The sequence below is a fragment of the Rana temporaria genome, chromosome 9, assembly GCF_905171775.1.
Source record: "Rana temporaria chromosome 9, aRanTem1.1, whole genome shotgun sequence".
Lineage (NCBI taxonomy): Eukaryota > Metazoa > Chordata > Amphibia > Anura > Ranidae > Rana > Rana temporaria.
In genome coordinates, this window is record NC_053497.1 from 6,701,099 (window position 1) to 6,717,743 (window position 16,645).

The 16,645-nt window shown below is 40.5% G+C and overlaps 1 protein-coding gene across 3 annotated transcripts in view; it reads left to right on the forward strand.

The window, feature by feature from the left end:
* The window catches only part of TAF7 (TATA-box binding protein associated factor 7), a 42,806-nt gene that overhangs the window by 12,775 nt on the left and 13,386 nt on the right, over positions 1-16,645 (forward strand). The window contains exons 5-9 of one of the 3 annotated variants that reach the window (XM_040322743.1): positions 1,531-1,664; positions 3,947-4,073; positions 4,942-5,000; positions 7,346-7,424; positions 11,812-11,904. In XM_040322743.1, the coding sequence (XP_040178677.1) occupies positions 1,531-1,664; positions 3,947-4,073; positions 4,942-5,000; positions 7,346-7,424; positions 11,812-11,904 (492 nt within the window). Of the gene's footprint in view, positions 1-1,530; positions 1,665-3,946; positions 4,074-4,941; positions 5,001-7,345; positions 7,425-11,811; positions 11,917-16,645 lie in introns of all 3 variants that reach the window. The other 2 variants (XM_040322741.1, XM_040322742.1) reach the window with 2 other exon arrangements.

Below are 16,645 nucleotides of genomic sequence, written 5' to 3' on the forward strand. Positions count from 1 at the left end.
TGATGTTACGCTGAGTAAATAGTCACACTTAAAAATTACACGTGCTCGTGGAATGGCGACAAACTACCATACTTAAAAATCTCCATAGGCAAAGTTTTAAAAACAAAATTGTAAACGGTTACCAGGTTAGAGAGTTACAGAGAAGGTCTAGGACTAGAATTATTGCTCTCACTCTAACACACGCGGCGATACCTCACATGTGTGGTTTTAACACTGCTTACATTTGCGGATGCGACTTGCATATGCGTTTTTTTTTTTTTTGGGCGTGCGAGCTCGGACAAACGAGGCGCCTTACACTTTATTTTTAGTTTTTTGACGCTGTCTTTTTACATGTGTACCTAATAAAGTGGCTGGCGAGTGTATATACACGGGCAGGCAGCAAATGACAGCGGTGTCCGCGATGTTCTGGAGCGCCATTTTTAAACAGCGCTGTGTTTTTTACCGTGTGCGGCCACCCGCTGCCTACAGCCGTGTCCATGTTTTCAGACAATACCGATCGTAGTAAAATGTACAGAGCCAATCAGAGAGCTTCTTTGACTTCTATTGGTTGTGATGGCCAATCAAAGCGATCGTAATGTTACTGTTTACATTTGAGAGCCACGCACTGTACTATATATATTATTATTATTATTATTATTATTATTATGTATTTTTTTTTTTATTATTATGTATTTTTTATATATATATATATATATATATATATATATATATATATATATATATATATATATATATATATATATATGTATATATATATATATATATATATATGTGACATAATTATAATAATAATATTGATAAATATAAATATATATATATATATATATATATATATATATATATATATGTATTTTTCATATAATATTATTATGTCTTTTTTTTATATGTATGTATGTGTGTGTGTGTGTGTGTGTGTGTATATATATATATATATATATATATATATATATATATATATATATATATATATATATATATATATATATATATATATATATATATATATATATATATATATATATATATATATATATATATATATATAATGACATAATTATAATAATATTAATAAATATATATATATATATTATTATGTCTTTTTCATATAATATTATGTATTTTTTTATATATTATTATTATTATTATTATTATATATTTATTATTATTATATCTTTTTATTTTTATATTTATATTGAGATATATATATATATATATATATATATATATATATATGTGTGACATAATATATATATTTATCAATATTATTATTATTATTATTATGTATTTTTCATATAATAATAATATTATTATTATGTATTTTTTTTATTATTATTATGTAGTTTTTTATATATATATTATTATTGTTATGTCTATTTTTTTATATATATATATATGACATAATTATAATAATAATATTAATATATATATATATTATTATGTATTTTTCATATAATATTATTATGTATTTTTTTTTTTTATATATATATATATATTATTATTATGTATTATTATTTTTTTATATTAATATAGCGGACGGACGTCATGGGATTGTGCGGGTGGACCGGGTTCCCCTCGCGGCAAAGTTGGTGGACATCCCGTGTGTGACGGAGTGTTTGAAAACAATCGACAAGAAGACTTTCTACAAAACCGCAGACATCTGTCAGGTAATGCGCTAAGTGTGCGGTCGGGGATGTAAACCTTTAACCCCTTCAATGCCGGGCAATCCAACCCCCCCCTTCCTGCCCAGGACCATGTTCAGCTTTCAGCGCTCTCACACTTTGAATGACAATTGCGCGATCATACAATACTGTACACATGTGACATTTTGTACATTTTGTTTTCACACAAATAGAGCTTTCTTTTGGTGGTATTTAATTACTACTGAGTTTTTTTTTTATTTTTTGTTAAAAAAAAACGTTTTCTTAGTTTCTGTTAGAAAATTTTGTATACAAGTAAATTTTTCCTTCACTGATGTTCACTGATGGGCGGCACTGATGTTCACTGATGGGCGGCACTGATGTTCACTGATGGGCGGCACTGATGTTCACTGATGGGCTGCACTGATGGGCAGTGTGTTGTCACATTCCGCTCCCTATCACAGAATGCTCCGGAAGTGACGTTCCATCGCCGCCATCTTGCTACACCCCACACCATTGCACAGTAATGATAGAGTGTGAAGGGGGCAAGCGCACATCTTGTTACACCCACCGGAGTTTTAGATTTCACACTTATTTTAAACACAAACGGAGCTTATTACCTTAAATACAGGGGGCCAGATTCACAGCAGTAATACGCCGGCGTATCTGCTGATACTCCGGCGTAATTTCAAATTTGCCGCGTCGTATCTTGATTTGGAATCCTCAAACAAAGATACGACGGTTTTTGGCATAGATCCGACAGACGTACGGCTTCGGATCGTAGGTGTAATTTTCGGGCGGCCGCTGGGTGGAGTTTGCGTCGTTTTCCAGCGTCGGGTATGCAAATTAGCTGTTTACGGCGATCCACGAGGGTACGCGCGTTCGTCGCATTCTCTTACGTCGTCGCTAGTCTGTTTTTCCCGTCGCAAACATAAGCCTGCTTTTTCATGGCTTACATTTAGACCAGCCATGTTAAAGTATGGCCGTCGTTCCCGCGTCGAATTTCAATTTTTTTTTTTTTACGTATGTCGTCCGGGTAATACGAAAGTACGTTACGCACGTCGCCATTCAAAACATTACGTCGGGGGCGACGTCATTTGGCGCAAAGCACGGCGGGAAATTTCAAAACAGAGCATGCGCGGGAGCGCGCCTAATTTAAATGACACACGCCCCATTTGAATTAGGCGGGCTTGCGCCGGACAGATTAACGTTACGCCGCCGCAAGTTTACACGCAAGTGCTTTGTGAATCAAGCACTTGCGGCGGAGTAACGTAAAGGGGATACGTTACGCTGCCGCAATTTTTCATGAATCTGGCCCGTGATTTGTAAATCCGACGGACTGTTAAGATGTTAAATGTGAAAATCCGAGGTGTTCTGTCACATTAGCAAATCCTGTAATTAAACACAGAAACTCTGTTTTGTGTTGAAAATAAGTGTGAAATCTAAAACTCCGGTGGGTGTAACAAGATGTGCGCTTGCCCCCTTCACACCCCATCATTCCTGTGCAATGGTGTGGGGTGTAGCAAGATGGCGGCGACGGAACGTCACTTCCGGAGCATTCTGTTATGGGGAGCGGAATGTGGCACTGATGGGCGGCACTGATGTTCACTAATGTGCACTGATGGGCGGCACTTATGTGCACTACTTATGTGCACTTATGGGCGGCACTTATGTGCACTTATGGGCTGCACTGATGGGCAGGATCTGGCGGACACTGATTGGTATCACTGAGGGGCACTGTTGGGGCTGCACTGATGATCATCAGTACAGATCTCCCCTGTGAGGAAATGCCGCTGATCGGCTGTCCTCACACTGTCAGTGAGAGGAGAGGTGCCCCGCCCTGAATGCAAAGGAGGGGGGGGGGGAATTGTCCCGAGTGTTACCTTTGTGTTTCAATAAAGTTTCACGTCCCAGCTTTGTAACTGGTCTAGTCTCTGGTTCTTGGTTACAATATTCGGCTGTAGAATCTGATATCTGAAGGTCATGTGATGTCATCTCATAACAAGAGAGACACCCCGCCGGCGTCTTTCGTCTACATGGCAGGCGGGAAGCGATTAAATATACCACAGATCAATGCAAAACAATACCCGTTGATGCCCCATGGTGCACAGCCACGTGCGAACAGCGGCGGGCGGCGGCGGCAGCTGTCAGCTTGTCATTGGGTTACACAGGCTGAGCAGCGGCCGCTATGCTCTGCTGATCCTTGGCGCTGGAATCCGGTGTTTTGCGACTAAATGGCCGCGGTGAAGGAGGCCTGACGGAATCCATCTCCAGACACTGAGACCTATTCTATTCTATCATTGATGCAGATGCTGGTTTGCACCTTGGATGGGGATCTCTATCCCCCCCTGGAGGAGCCGACGGGAACAAGCGATCCGAAGAGCAACAAGAAGAAGGACCGGGACCGAGAGAAGAAGTTCATATGGAATCACGGAAGTACGTTTTATCTTTTATGATGGATAGTTGGGAAAAATGGGAGGGGAGGGGGAGGGTGGGTTGGTTTGCCATTGCTTATACCGAAATTCTGATAACTTTAGAAGGCCTTTAGATATATTGGCCCGGATTCACGTAACACTTACGCGGCGTATCTCGAGATACGCCGCGTAAGTGTAAATCTGCGCCGTCGTATCTGTGCGCCATGCCCACAGAACTAGATAAGCCTGAAAATAGGCTTCCTCCGACCGACGTAACTTTGCTACGCCGGCGTATCTTGGGCGCTCCCATTGATTTACGCAATGAATATGCAAATGACTGAGATACGCCTGTTCCCGAACGTACTTGCGCCCGTTGCAGTAATATACGCCGTTTACGTAAGGCGTACGCCCAGCGTAAAGTTATTACACCTATAGGAGGCGCATTCCCATGCAAAGGTATGGACGACGGAATAGCCGTCGTATTTTACGTCGTTTACGTAGTGCTACGTGAATAGGGCTGGGCGTAGGTTATGTTCAGTGATTCGACGTATCTTAGGTGTTCATTCCAACGTGATTCTGAGCATGCGCACTGGGAAGCGTCCACGGGACGGCGTATGCGCTGTTCGTTCGGCCATTCATTTGCATGGTCTCACGGTTCATTTACATGTATCACGCCCACCTTCTTTGAATTAGGCGGGGCTTACGCCAACGATTTTACGTTACGCCGGCGCAACGTTGGGAGCATTTGCATTGTGAATTGGGTGCTTGCCTCTCTGCTTTACGTCGGCGTAGCGCATATGAGATGCCCTACGCCCGCCTAAAAATGCGCCGATCTACCTGAATCCAGGCCATTGTATATTTATCATTGTGAAACATTCTTATCATTCCAGTAACCTTACCGCTGAAGAATGTGCGCAAGAGACGCTTCAGGAAAACCGCCAAGAAGAAGGTAGATCGAGTCCAAATAATTCTGATTAACCATTTGCCCTCTGGAAGATTTACCCCCCCTTTTTTGACCTGGACATTTTCAGCGATCCTGACAATTGCGCGGTTGTGCGACGATGTACCCAAATAAAATACATCTCTTGCACGCTCTCTCTCTATATATAAAATGAGAGAGAGATGTATGTATGTATGTGTGTGTATATATATAGAGAGAGCAGAGGGGAGATTTACTAAAACTGGAAAACTCAAATCTGGTGCAGCTATTAACCACTTCAGCCCCGGACCATTATGCAGGTTAGGGACCTTGCCCCTTTTTGCAAATTCGGCCACTGCGTCACTTTAACCATTTAAGGACCGCCTCCTGCACATATACGTCGGCTGGGCACAAGCACGTACCTGTACTTCCTCTTTAAGTGCCCAGCCGTGGGTCACGGGCCCGGTCCGAAGCTCCGTGGCCGCGGGACCCGCGGACCCAATCGCCGCTGGAGTCACACAATCGGTCCCCGGAGCTGAAGAACGGGGAGAACTGTGTGTAAACACAGCTTCCCCGTTCTTCACTGTGGCGCTGTCATTGATCGTCTGTTCCCTGATATAGGGAAACACGATCTTTGACGTCACACGTCCAGCCCCGCCCCCCTACAGTTAGAAACACATATTAGGTCACACTTAACCCGTACAGCGCCCCCTAGTGGTTAACTCCCAAACTGCAATTGTCATTTTCACAGTAAACAATGCATTTTTATAGAATTTTTTGCTGTGAAAATGACAATTGTCCCAAAAATGTGTCAAAATTGTCAGATGTGTCCGCCATAATGTCGCGGTCACAGAAAAAAATCGCTGATCGCCGCCATTAGTAGTAAAAAAAAATATTTTTAATAAAAATGCAATAAAACTATCCCCTATTTTGTAAACACTATAAATGTTGCGCAAAATAATCAATAAACGCTTATTGCGATTTATTTTGTATTTTATTTTTTTACCAAAAATATATAGAAGAATACGTATCGGCCTAAACTGAGGAAAAAAAAACGTTTTTTTTTTATACATTTTTTGGGGATATTTATTATAGCAAAAAGGAAAAAATATTGCTTTTTCTTTTCAAAATTGTCGCTCTATTTTTGTTTATAGCGCAAAAAATAAAAACCGCAGAGGTGATCAAATACCACCAAAAGAAAGCTCTATTTGTGGGGAAAAAAGGACGGCAATTTTGTTTGGGAGCCACGTCGCACGACCGCGCGATTGTCAGTTAAAGAGACGCAGTGCCGAATCCAAAAAAATTGGCCGGGTCCTTTACCTGCATTTTGGTCCGGGTCTTAAGTGGTTAACTGACAATTGCGTGGTCGTGCGACGTGGCTTCCAAACAAAATTGATGTCCTTTTTTTCCCACAAATAGAGCTTTCTTCTGGTGGTATTTGATCACCTCTGCGATTTTTATTTTTTGAGCTATAAACGAAAATAGAGCGACAATTTTGAAAAAAATGCAATATTTTTTACTTTTTACCGTAATAAATATCCCCCAAAAATATATAAAAAAAAAATTGTTTCCTCAGTTTAGGCCGATACGTATTCTTCTACCTATTTTGGTAAAAAAAAAAATAATCGCAATAAGCGTTTATCGATTGGTTTGCGCAAAATTGATAGCGTTTACAAAATAGGGGATCGTTTTATTGCATTTTTATTTAATAATTTTTTTTTTTTTTACTACTTATGGCGGCGATCAGCGTTTTTTTTTTTTTTTCGTGACTGCGACATTTACACATCGGACAATTTTGACACATAGCACTGATTACTGTGTAAATGACAATTGCAGTTTGGGAGTTTACCACTAGGGGGCACTATATGGGTTTTGTGTGACCTTGTAGGGGGGCGGGGCTGGATGTGTGACGTCATTGATCGTCTTTCCCTATATCAGGGAACAGACGATCACTGACACTGCCACAGAGAAGAGCGGGGAAGGTTTGTTTACACACACCTCTCCCCGTTCTTCAGCTCCGGTAACCGATTGTGGGACACCGGCGGCGATCAGTGTCCCGCGGTCACGGAGCTTTGGACCGGCGGCGCGCTCGCGACCCCACACCTGGGCTTAAAGAGACACATACAGGTATGTGATTGTGCCCAGCCGTGACATTCGTATATCGGCGGTAGGGGGTCCTTAGGTGGTTAATGGCAGCCAATCGGCTTCTGACTTCAGCTTATACAATGAAGCTTTGGCAATAAATCCTGGAAGCTGATTGGTTGCTGTGACGAGCCGCACCAGATTTTACTCTCTCCAGTCTCAGGAAATCTCCCCCTGTAGGGGACATGATGATATCCCCAGTAATTTTATTCTTGGCTTCTTTTAATTTTTTGACTCAGTACATCGAATCCCCGGATGTGGAGAAGGAAGTGAAGCGCCTCCTGAGCACGGATGCGGAAGCGGTCAGTGTTCGTATCCTTAAAGCTGAAGCTTCATTTGTGATTATTTATACCTTCCCTGGTTTTCGTCATTCCCCCCCCCCCCCCCCAAATCCCCCTCCCCTCCTTCCACCCCCCCCCTTCCATCAACATAATGCAAAAATGAGTAGGGTTGCACTGATACCCATTCTTTATTTGCAGGTATGCGTACCGATACTTTCGGTCAAGTACTCACCGATACGGACTAGTGATACTTTGTGGTACGATTTGCGTCAATAAAAATTGGCGCTAATCGCACGTGAATTCCCCCACTGCACATATGTGTGTATAGAAAGAAAAAAGTGCCACCTAGTGGGCAGTTAACTCCTTGCGGATTCCCCCACTGCTCGTAGGTGAATGCAGGGCCGCCATCAGGGGGGTACTGACAATACACCTGTAAGGGGCCCGGATGGCAACCCCCCCCCTTTTTTATATATATATATATATATATATATATATATATATATATATATATATATATATACTTTTATATATATATAACATTTTTTAAAGGGCCCAGAGGTCCCCAGGGCCCTGGATGCCAACCCCCACCCCCTTTTTTTTTTGTATTACTTTTTTATTTAATATATATATTTTTATATTTTTATATATATATATATATATATATATATATTTATATATATAAATATATATAAAAAAAATTAAAGGGCCCAGAGGTCCCCAGGGCCCTGGATGCCAACCCCCACCCCCTTTTTTTTTTGTATTACTTTTTTATTTAATATATATTTTTATATTTTATATATATATATATATATATATATATATATATATATATATATATATATATATAAAATTAAAGGGCCCAGAGGTCCCCAGGGCCCTGGATGCCAACCCCCATCCCTCTTCTTTTTTTTTTTATTAAAGGGCCCACAAAGGTCCCCAGGGCCCCCCGGATGGCTACCCCCCACTTTTTATATATATTTTATTTCTATATTTATTTTTGTAAGGCCCCCCCCCCGCCTCTCAATTAGCGGCGGCACCCCCCACTTCTCAATTTAAGGCGGCAGCACCCCCCCCCCCCCGGTTCTCTGCTCCAGGGTGCCCACCGCCTTACGCCCGTCCCCCCGGGAGACCCGATCCACGATCTGGCGGCTAGGCTAGGAAACGGCTTCGTTCCAGTCTGCTATCTTGAGCCTAGGTTCACACTGCTGCGAATTCATAATCGCGGTAAAATGCGCGATTTTACAGCGATTTCGCGGCCGCGATTTGCCGCGATTTCGGCCGCAATTTAATGTAAATCGCGGCCCGAAATCGCAAAAAGTAGTACAGGAACTACTTTTTGAAATCGCAGATGCGGCGTCGCACTGATTAGGACAGTGCCATTGCCGACAATTGCCGCCGATTTGAGATGCGATTTGACGTGTCAAATCGCATCTCAAATCGTTCCAAATTGTACCCAGTGTGAACCAGGGCAAAAACACAGAAGCAACGTCACTTTTTTGGCGATCTGAATACTTTTAAGTGCAAAAAAAGTGCAAAATCCTCCATAAAGAGGACCTGTCACCAACTATTACTGTCACATGAGATGTTTACATTCCGGGGTCCCTCGGCGGCTGTCTTGGCTCCTCCTCGCAAAAGCTTTCCACCCTCATGCGTGCTCGCATGGTGCAAAGCTTTTGCGAGCGCCCTCCCGTGATACAGAGGCGGGCATAGCCGCCGACTGTATTACTCCGCCCCGCCCCCCGGCGTGCCGCGTCATCCGCTGTGATTGACAGCAGCGCCAGCCAATGGCTGCGCTGCTATCAATCCGTCCAGCCTAGCCAATCAACGGCCAGGCTGGGAACCGAAGAGGATCACGAGGACACGCGCAGGATTTTCGAGGGGTCAGGTAAGTAAAACGGGGGTTCGGGGGGGGGGGGCGGTACCGTCGGATGTTTTTTCACCTTAATGCATAGGATGCATTAAGGTGAAAAAACATTTACCTTTACAACCCCTTTAACCACTAGGGGGCGATCAAGGGGTTAAGTGTGTTCCCTAGTGTTTGTTCTAACTGAGGGGCGGGGCTTGACTAGAGGAGGAGCCAGATCGCTGTTTTTTTTTCTTAATATGAACAGACGATCTGTTTCTCCTCCCCTGTCAGGACAGCGATCTTTTATACACACAAATCCCTGTTCTGGCTCCCGTGCCCGCGATCGGCTATGGGTCTTAAAGGGAAAGACGTACCCATACGGCGATTGTTGGGAACGCGCCACTTTGCCGACGTCTATCGGTGTGAGTCGGTCGGCTAATGGTTAAGACAACAGCTAAAGCATGTATTCCGGTTCTCTGGAAAAGTAATATCTCACCAAGTAGACCACAATGGTTTGCAAAAATTACTGAAATTCAGAATATGGAAAATCTAACAATGGCCCTAAGGGAACAAGAGGACAAGTTTAGGGAAATCTGGGCCCCCTATATTAGATACAAGGAACGAGGGGAATGGGGTAGGGAGGAGGGGTAGTGGAGAAGAAGGAAAATAAATATATATATTTTTTGTTTTGTTTATGCTTCTGCTGGTTGGACATACAGTTTTGGAGCAGGGGGGGGGGGTGGTTATAACAGGGGGAGACCTCAGGTTACTGACACCTTAACCACTTGCTTACTGGGCACATATACCCCCCTCCTGCCCAGGTGAAATTTCAGCTTCCGGCACTGCGTCGCTTTAACTGACAATTGCGCGGTCGTGCGACGTGGCTCCCAAACAAAATTGACGTTCCTTTTTTCCCCACAAATAGAGCTTTCTTTTGGTGGTATTTGATCACCTCTGCGGTTTTCATTTTTTGCGCTATAAACAAAAAAGAGCGACAATTTTGAAGAATATACAATATTTTTTACTTGTTGCTATAATAAATATCCCAATTTAAAAAAAAAAAAAACACATTTTTTTTCTTAGTTTAGGCCGATACGTATTCCTCTACATATTTTTGGTAAAAAAAATAAAAAATCGCAATAAGCGACTGGTTTGCGCAAAAGTTATAGCGCCTACAAAATAGGGGACAGAATTTTTTTTTTTTTTATTATTTATATTTTTTACTAGAAATGGCGGCGATCTGCGATTTTTATTGGGACTGCGACGTTATGGCGGACACATCGGACACTTTTGACACATTTTTGGCGCCATTCACATTTATACAGCGATCAGTGCTATAAATATGCACTAATTACTGTATAAATGTGACTGGCATTGAAGGGGTTAACACTAGGGGGTGAGGAAGGGGTTAAATGTGTACCCTGAATTGTGTTCTAACTGTGGGTGGAGGGGACTGACTGGGGGAGGTGACCGATCTGTGTCCCTATGTACAAGGGACACAGATCGGTCTCCTCTCCAGAGACAGGACGCTGTCTCTGTGTAAAACGGCAATGAGAGATGATCTCATATGTTTACATATGAGATCATCTCTCATTGGCCGCACAGATCGCATCGAAAAACGGCCACTCTGATTGGCCGTTTGCGGCGATCTGTAATTGGCTGTGTCCAAGGGACACGGCCAACACAGAGTTTGCCCGCTGCCGCGCGGGGAACGCCCAAAGGGGTGGACGTCAATTGACGTCCAGTTGGATTTTGGGATCCGCGCTGTAGCCGTCATTTGACTATAGCGCGGATCCCAATAGGTTAAACAGGGAGAGAACATGTTAAGGAAGTAGTAGAAAGGTGAGGTAAACCTCTACTTGTTTTTTGCTTAATTAGGAATAAGAAAATGTTTTTAAGAGAAAGGTTATTCTCGATTAAGAAAACCTGAATTCTGGCTGAAATGTATGACGTTTAATTGTGATGTGTTATTATCCCTGTGTGAGAAAAAAAAAATGGGAAAAATAAAGAATTAAAAAAAAAAAAAGACCTTTGGGCGGAAGTAAGGCTGCATTCACACCTTTGCGTAGGCGATTTGCGGTGTTTTGTACCAAGATTTGCAGCGACAAATTGCGGTGTTTTGTACCGCGTCAAAACGCGTCGTTTTTAACCGCGGTTCTCTATAGGTCGTTGTCGGCTATGGAAAACGCCAAAGCCGCCCGATACGCGCGACAAAAAAGGGTCCGGGACTTGTTTCAGCTTCAGGCGTTCGGCGTGGAGATGTGAACCATCTCCATAGACAATAATGTTATTTTTCCCCTCCAGCGTATTGTAGCGTCGCGCCTCAGGCGACAAAACGCCTAGGTGTGAATGCAGCCTAACGTTTGACGTCGCTATCGTCATCTAATGTTATGGAGCCGAGTGGCGGGAGGGGGAGGGGGGGTTCATCCATAATAAAAAGGTTGTGTCCGGGTATCTTTTCCCAGAATGTCTGTTCTGTATATCTTTGTAACGGGTTGAGATCTGTAATTATTTCATTCTAATATCCCCGGAGAAGGAAAATCCTCTACAATTCCTTAACCTGAGGATTCAGGGTGGGAGGTGATCGCCGAGGACGAGTCCAAGGAAGGAGAAAACCTCACCGGATTGGACAGTTCTCCCGTGTCCTCCGGAATAAAACAAGGGCGTAGGTCTTCAAGTAATGTATCTTTTATTTATCATTTCTCCTTCTTTTCTTTCTAGAGATTAGAAAAAAAAATGTATATCTATAAATATAATGTGTGTGTGTTTCTATGATGTATCATTATATTTACTTATAGTTATATATTTTGTTTATATAAAGACACAATTGCAAAAAATATATTTTTTATATAATATAAATTAAGATTTTTTTTTTAATAATATGATTTATTTTCTGCAAACATGGCTTCATATAAATAAAAATCATAATTATTATTTGAAAGGGGACTTGTGACAACCCCCCCCCCCTTCCCAACCATCTTTTTTTTATATAGACGAAAAAAAGGAAAAAAAATAATATACTTTTTTACTAATATATATTTAGTAAAAAAGTATTTAATTTGTTTACTTTTTTGTCTATATAAAAAAAAATTTTTTTTTGCAAGCATGTTTTTATTTAAACAAAATATCTAACTATACATAAATATAATAAATAATATATTATATTTTAGTTATCCAAACAGGTCTTTATGTAGACAAAAAATTTAATATATATATATATATATATATATATATAATTATAAGATAATTATTTTTTTGTCTATATAAAGACCTGTTTGTATGGCTTCATATAAATAAAAAAAATCATAATTATTTGGGGCATTTTAAAGAGAGAGTTTTCTTATTGGAAAGGGGACTTGTAACAACCCCCCCAACCATCTTTTTTTTTTTAATAAAAAAAAAGGAAAACAATTATATACTTTTTTACTAATATATATTTAGTAAAAAAGTATATCATTTTTTTTTTTTTGTCTATATAAAAAAAAAATATATTTTTTGCAAGCATGTTTTTATTTAAAACTAGGTGAAACTCCTGCGCTGTGTTGGATAAACGGGGAAGGGAGGGAGGTGATGGGGGGGCCAAGGGGTGAATGTGGACACTGCAGCAAACAAAGAAAAAATCTGTCCAATACAGACAGTGAATAATGATGCAAAAGGTGTAGGTGTCTGCGCTGTGAATTAAACTAGTGATTGAGTGGGCAAAGGGAAAGGAAGGGGGGGGGAGGGAAAGAGTGGGGTGATGTGGACCTGGGAGGTGGAAAACTATACAAACAAAAATGGAAGGGACCTTGATGACAATCTATAGGTGCAGTCCTGACTGGACTGTGTTAAAAGTCCATGGTGAAAATACTCCAGTGAAAAACCATATGGATAATGGAAAAAAAAAAAATAAAGACAAAAATAAAGTATACTAAAGTCCCGGATTAATCCAAGCAAGCAAAAAACCAGTTCCAGGTGAAGTTGATGGAGTAAGTGAATGCCAAGGTGGGTAAGTATACACTTACACTACTTACACAACGTTGTGTAAGTAGTGTAAGTGTATACTTGCCCACCTTGGCAATACCCTTTTCCTCATATGTGATAGGAGAACCAGGTTACACCTTATATTCTTTCTTCCTATATGTATGACCAACCACCGAGATTATACAGAGTGACACCCACCTAACAGGAATCTGGAGCATTGGTAATTGTCTTTGGCTTTAAGTGACAGCTGGGAGGTAAGCTGACAGGATCACTTATGGTGTGGGCTGCATGCTTTTGTGGATTTGATTAGACTGCACACTTCCACCCACTTGAATTTGGATTTTGTTTTCACTTTTAACCATTCACTTACTCCATCAACTTCACCTGGAACTGGTTTTTTGCTTGCTTGGATTAATCCGGGACTTTAGTATACTTTATTTTTGTCTTTATTTTTATATTTTTATTTTTTCCATTATCCATATGGTTTTTCACTGGAGTATTTTCACCATGGACTTTTAACACAGTCCAGTCAGGACTGCACCTATAGATTGTCATCAAGGTCCCTTCCATTTTTGTTTGTATAGTTTTCCACCTCCCAGGTCCACATCACCCCACTCTTTCCCTCCCCCCCCCCTTCCTTTCCCTTTGCCCACTCAATCACTAGTTTAATTCACAGCGCAGACACCTACACCTTTTGCATCATGTTTTTATTTAAACAAAATATCTAACTATACATAAATATAATAATATATATTATATTTTAGTTATCCAAACTGGTCTTTATGTAGACAAAAAAAAAAAAAAAAATAAAAAAAAAATATATATATATATATATATATATATATATATATATATATATATAATAATTATCTTTTTTGTCTATACAAAGACCTGTTTGTATGGCTTCATATAAATAAAACTCATAATTATTTGGGGCATTCAAAGAGAGAGTTTTCTTATTTGAAAGGGGACTTGTGACAACCCCCCAACCATCTTTTTTTTTTTTTTTATATAGACGAAAAAAAAGGAAAAAAATTATATACTTTTTTACTAATATATATTTAGTAAAAAAAGTATATAATTTTGTTTCTGTTTTTTTTGTCTATATAAAAAAAATATTTTATTTTTTTGCAAGCATGTTTTTATTTAAACAATCTAACTATACATAAATATAATAATATATATTATATTTTAGTTATCCAAACAGGTCTTTATGTAGACAAAAAAAAAAATATATATATATAAAATAATTATTTTTTTTGTCTATATAAAGACCTGTTTGTATGGCTTCATATAAATAAAAATCATAATTATTTGGGGCATTCAAAGAGAGAGTTTTCTTATTTGAAAGGGGACTTGTGACAACCCAATCCCCCCCCCCCCCCCAACCGTCTTTTTTTTTTTTATAAAAAAAAAAAAGGAAAAAATTATATACTTTTTTACTAATATATATTTAGTAAAAAAGTATATCATTTTTTTTTTTTTTTTGTCTTTCCCTCCCCCCCCCCCCTTCCTTTCCCTTTGCCCACTCAATCACTAGTTTAATTCACAGCGCAGACACCTACACCTTTTGCATCATGTTTTTATTTAAACAAAATATCTAACTATACATAAATATAATAATATATATTATATTTTAGTTATCCAAACTGGTCTTTATGTAGACAAAAAAAAAAAAAAATTAAAAATAAATATATATATATATATATATATATATAATAATTATCTTTTTTGTCTATACAAAGACCTGTTTGTATGGCTTCATATAAATAAAAATCATAATTATTTGGGGCATTCAAAGAGAGAGTTTTCTTATTTGAAAGGGGACTTGTGACAACCCAATCCCCCCCCCCCCCCCCCAACCGTCTTTTTTTTTTTATAAAAAAAAAAAAAGGAAAAAATTATATACTTTTTTACTAATATATATTTAGTAAAAAAGTATATCATTTTTTTTTTTTTTTGTCTATATAAGAAAAATATATATTTCTTTATCGTACATCACGGGACACAGAGCGGCATTCATTACTATATGGGTTATATGGAGTACCTTCAGGTGTAGACACTGGCAATCTCAAACAGGAAATGCCCCTCCCTATATAACCCCCTCCCATAGGAGGAGTACCTCAGTTTTTACGCCAGTGTCTTAGGTGTTAGTCATGGTTTAGCTTGCCTCCGCATCCTTGGGATTAGGTGAGCTACCGGTTCTGTCCAAAAAAGCCTCAGCGCTAAAGTGGTCAGTAACCGGACCCCAAACCCTTGGGGTATAGCCCATAATGCTTTTCTTTTTAGAGAGCTGGACCCTGGGCCCAGAACTTAGAAACCTTTGGGTACCTAAAGTTTTCTGTTGCCAGGGTGCTATATGGGCCCAGGACAGTGGATCCTTCATAGGAACCCAGGGCCTGAAGGTCTAGACATCCCCACGGAGATGGGGGAAGATTGGGCCTCTTGCTTGGCAAAGTCCTGCGGCATGGAGCAGGTAAGTGAGGGGAAAACTTGCGGAACTTGGTTCTTAGCAGGTTTTTTTCTGGGGGGTCACAGGGGACATGCCTAAAGTTATGCACTGCATCTGGCAAACTAGTCACATATCATAAAGATAGGATGGCTCTCTATGTATTATTCCCCATAAGATGTGACCTCCCTTGTAGTGTTGGAAAAGCATTGAGTGGGGCCTGTGTTATATAAAAATATATGTGTGTGTCAGAGAGCTTTGCTTACCTGCAGGCCTCCAGGCGATGCTCCATTCAGTCTTCCTCCTCAGAGCCTGCAAGCAGGCAAAACGCTGACCTCCTCATGGTTCCAGGCTGCAGGCTGCAGTTTGCTGGAACAGAGAGGTCCCTTCCTCCCAAAATCCCCCCCCCTCCCCCTGTCGGGAGGGGCATTTCCTGTTTGAGGTTGCTGGGGGGGAAGGGCGGGTCAGTGGCTAAAGGAAGGGGCGGCCCTTCCTTGTTTGTTCCATCAATACTTTGGAACTGAGGAGAAAGACCAGAGCGGCAGCACGGGGCGCCGAGGACACACAGTGGCCAGAAAGGATATTGCAGTCTCCAGAGGACTGTTTTGTCAAGCCTAGAAATAGGCTGTTTCTTTTCCATCTCATAGTTTTTCTTTGCAATACTACTCAGGGGGACAGAATGTTTTTTCTTTCCTGGATTTGAAACAAAAACGAAAAAAAAAAAAAAAAAAAAAGTCATCTAGGGGAGAGGAAGCATTTTTTTATCCCCCAAACAGGTGTTTGGACAATTAACTTTTATAGTTCCAAATACCAATAGGTAGCAGGTGTACCTCGGTATTGTACCATGGTATGCCGCTGTTTTCCCTACAGGGAGCCTTGGGGCCATCGGGATCTGGGGCTGGAGCTGACGCGGGTCAGTCCAACCCTAAGATGGTCACGGAGGAGGTATTACTCACCTCTTTAAAAGAGATGCAGAAAAGCATGGGAAAAATGA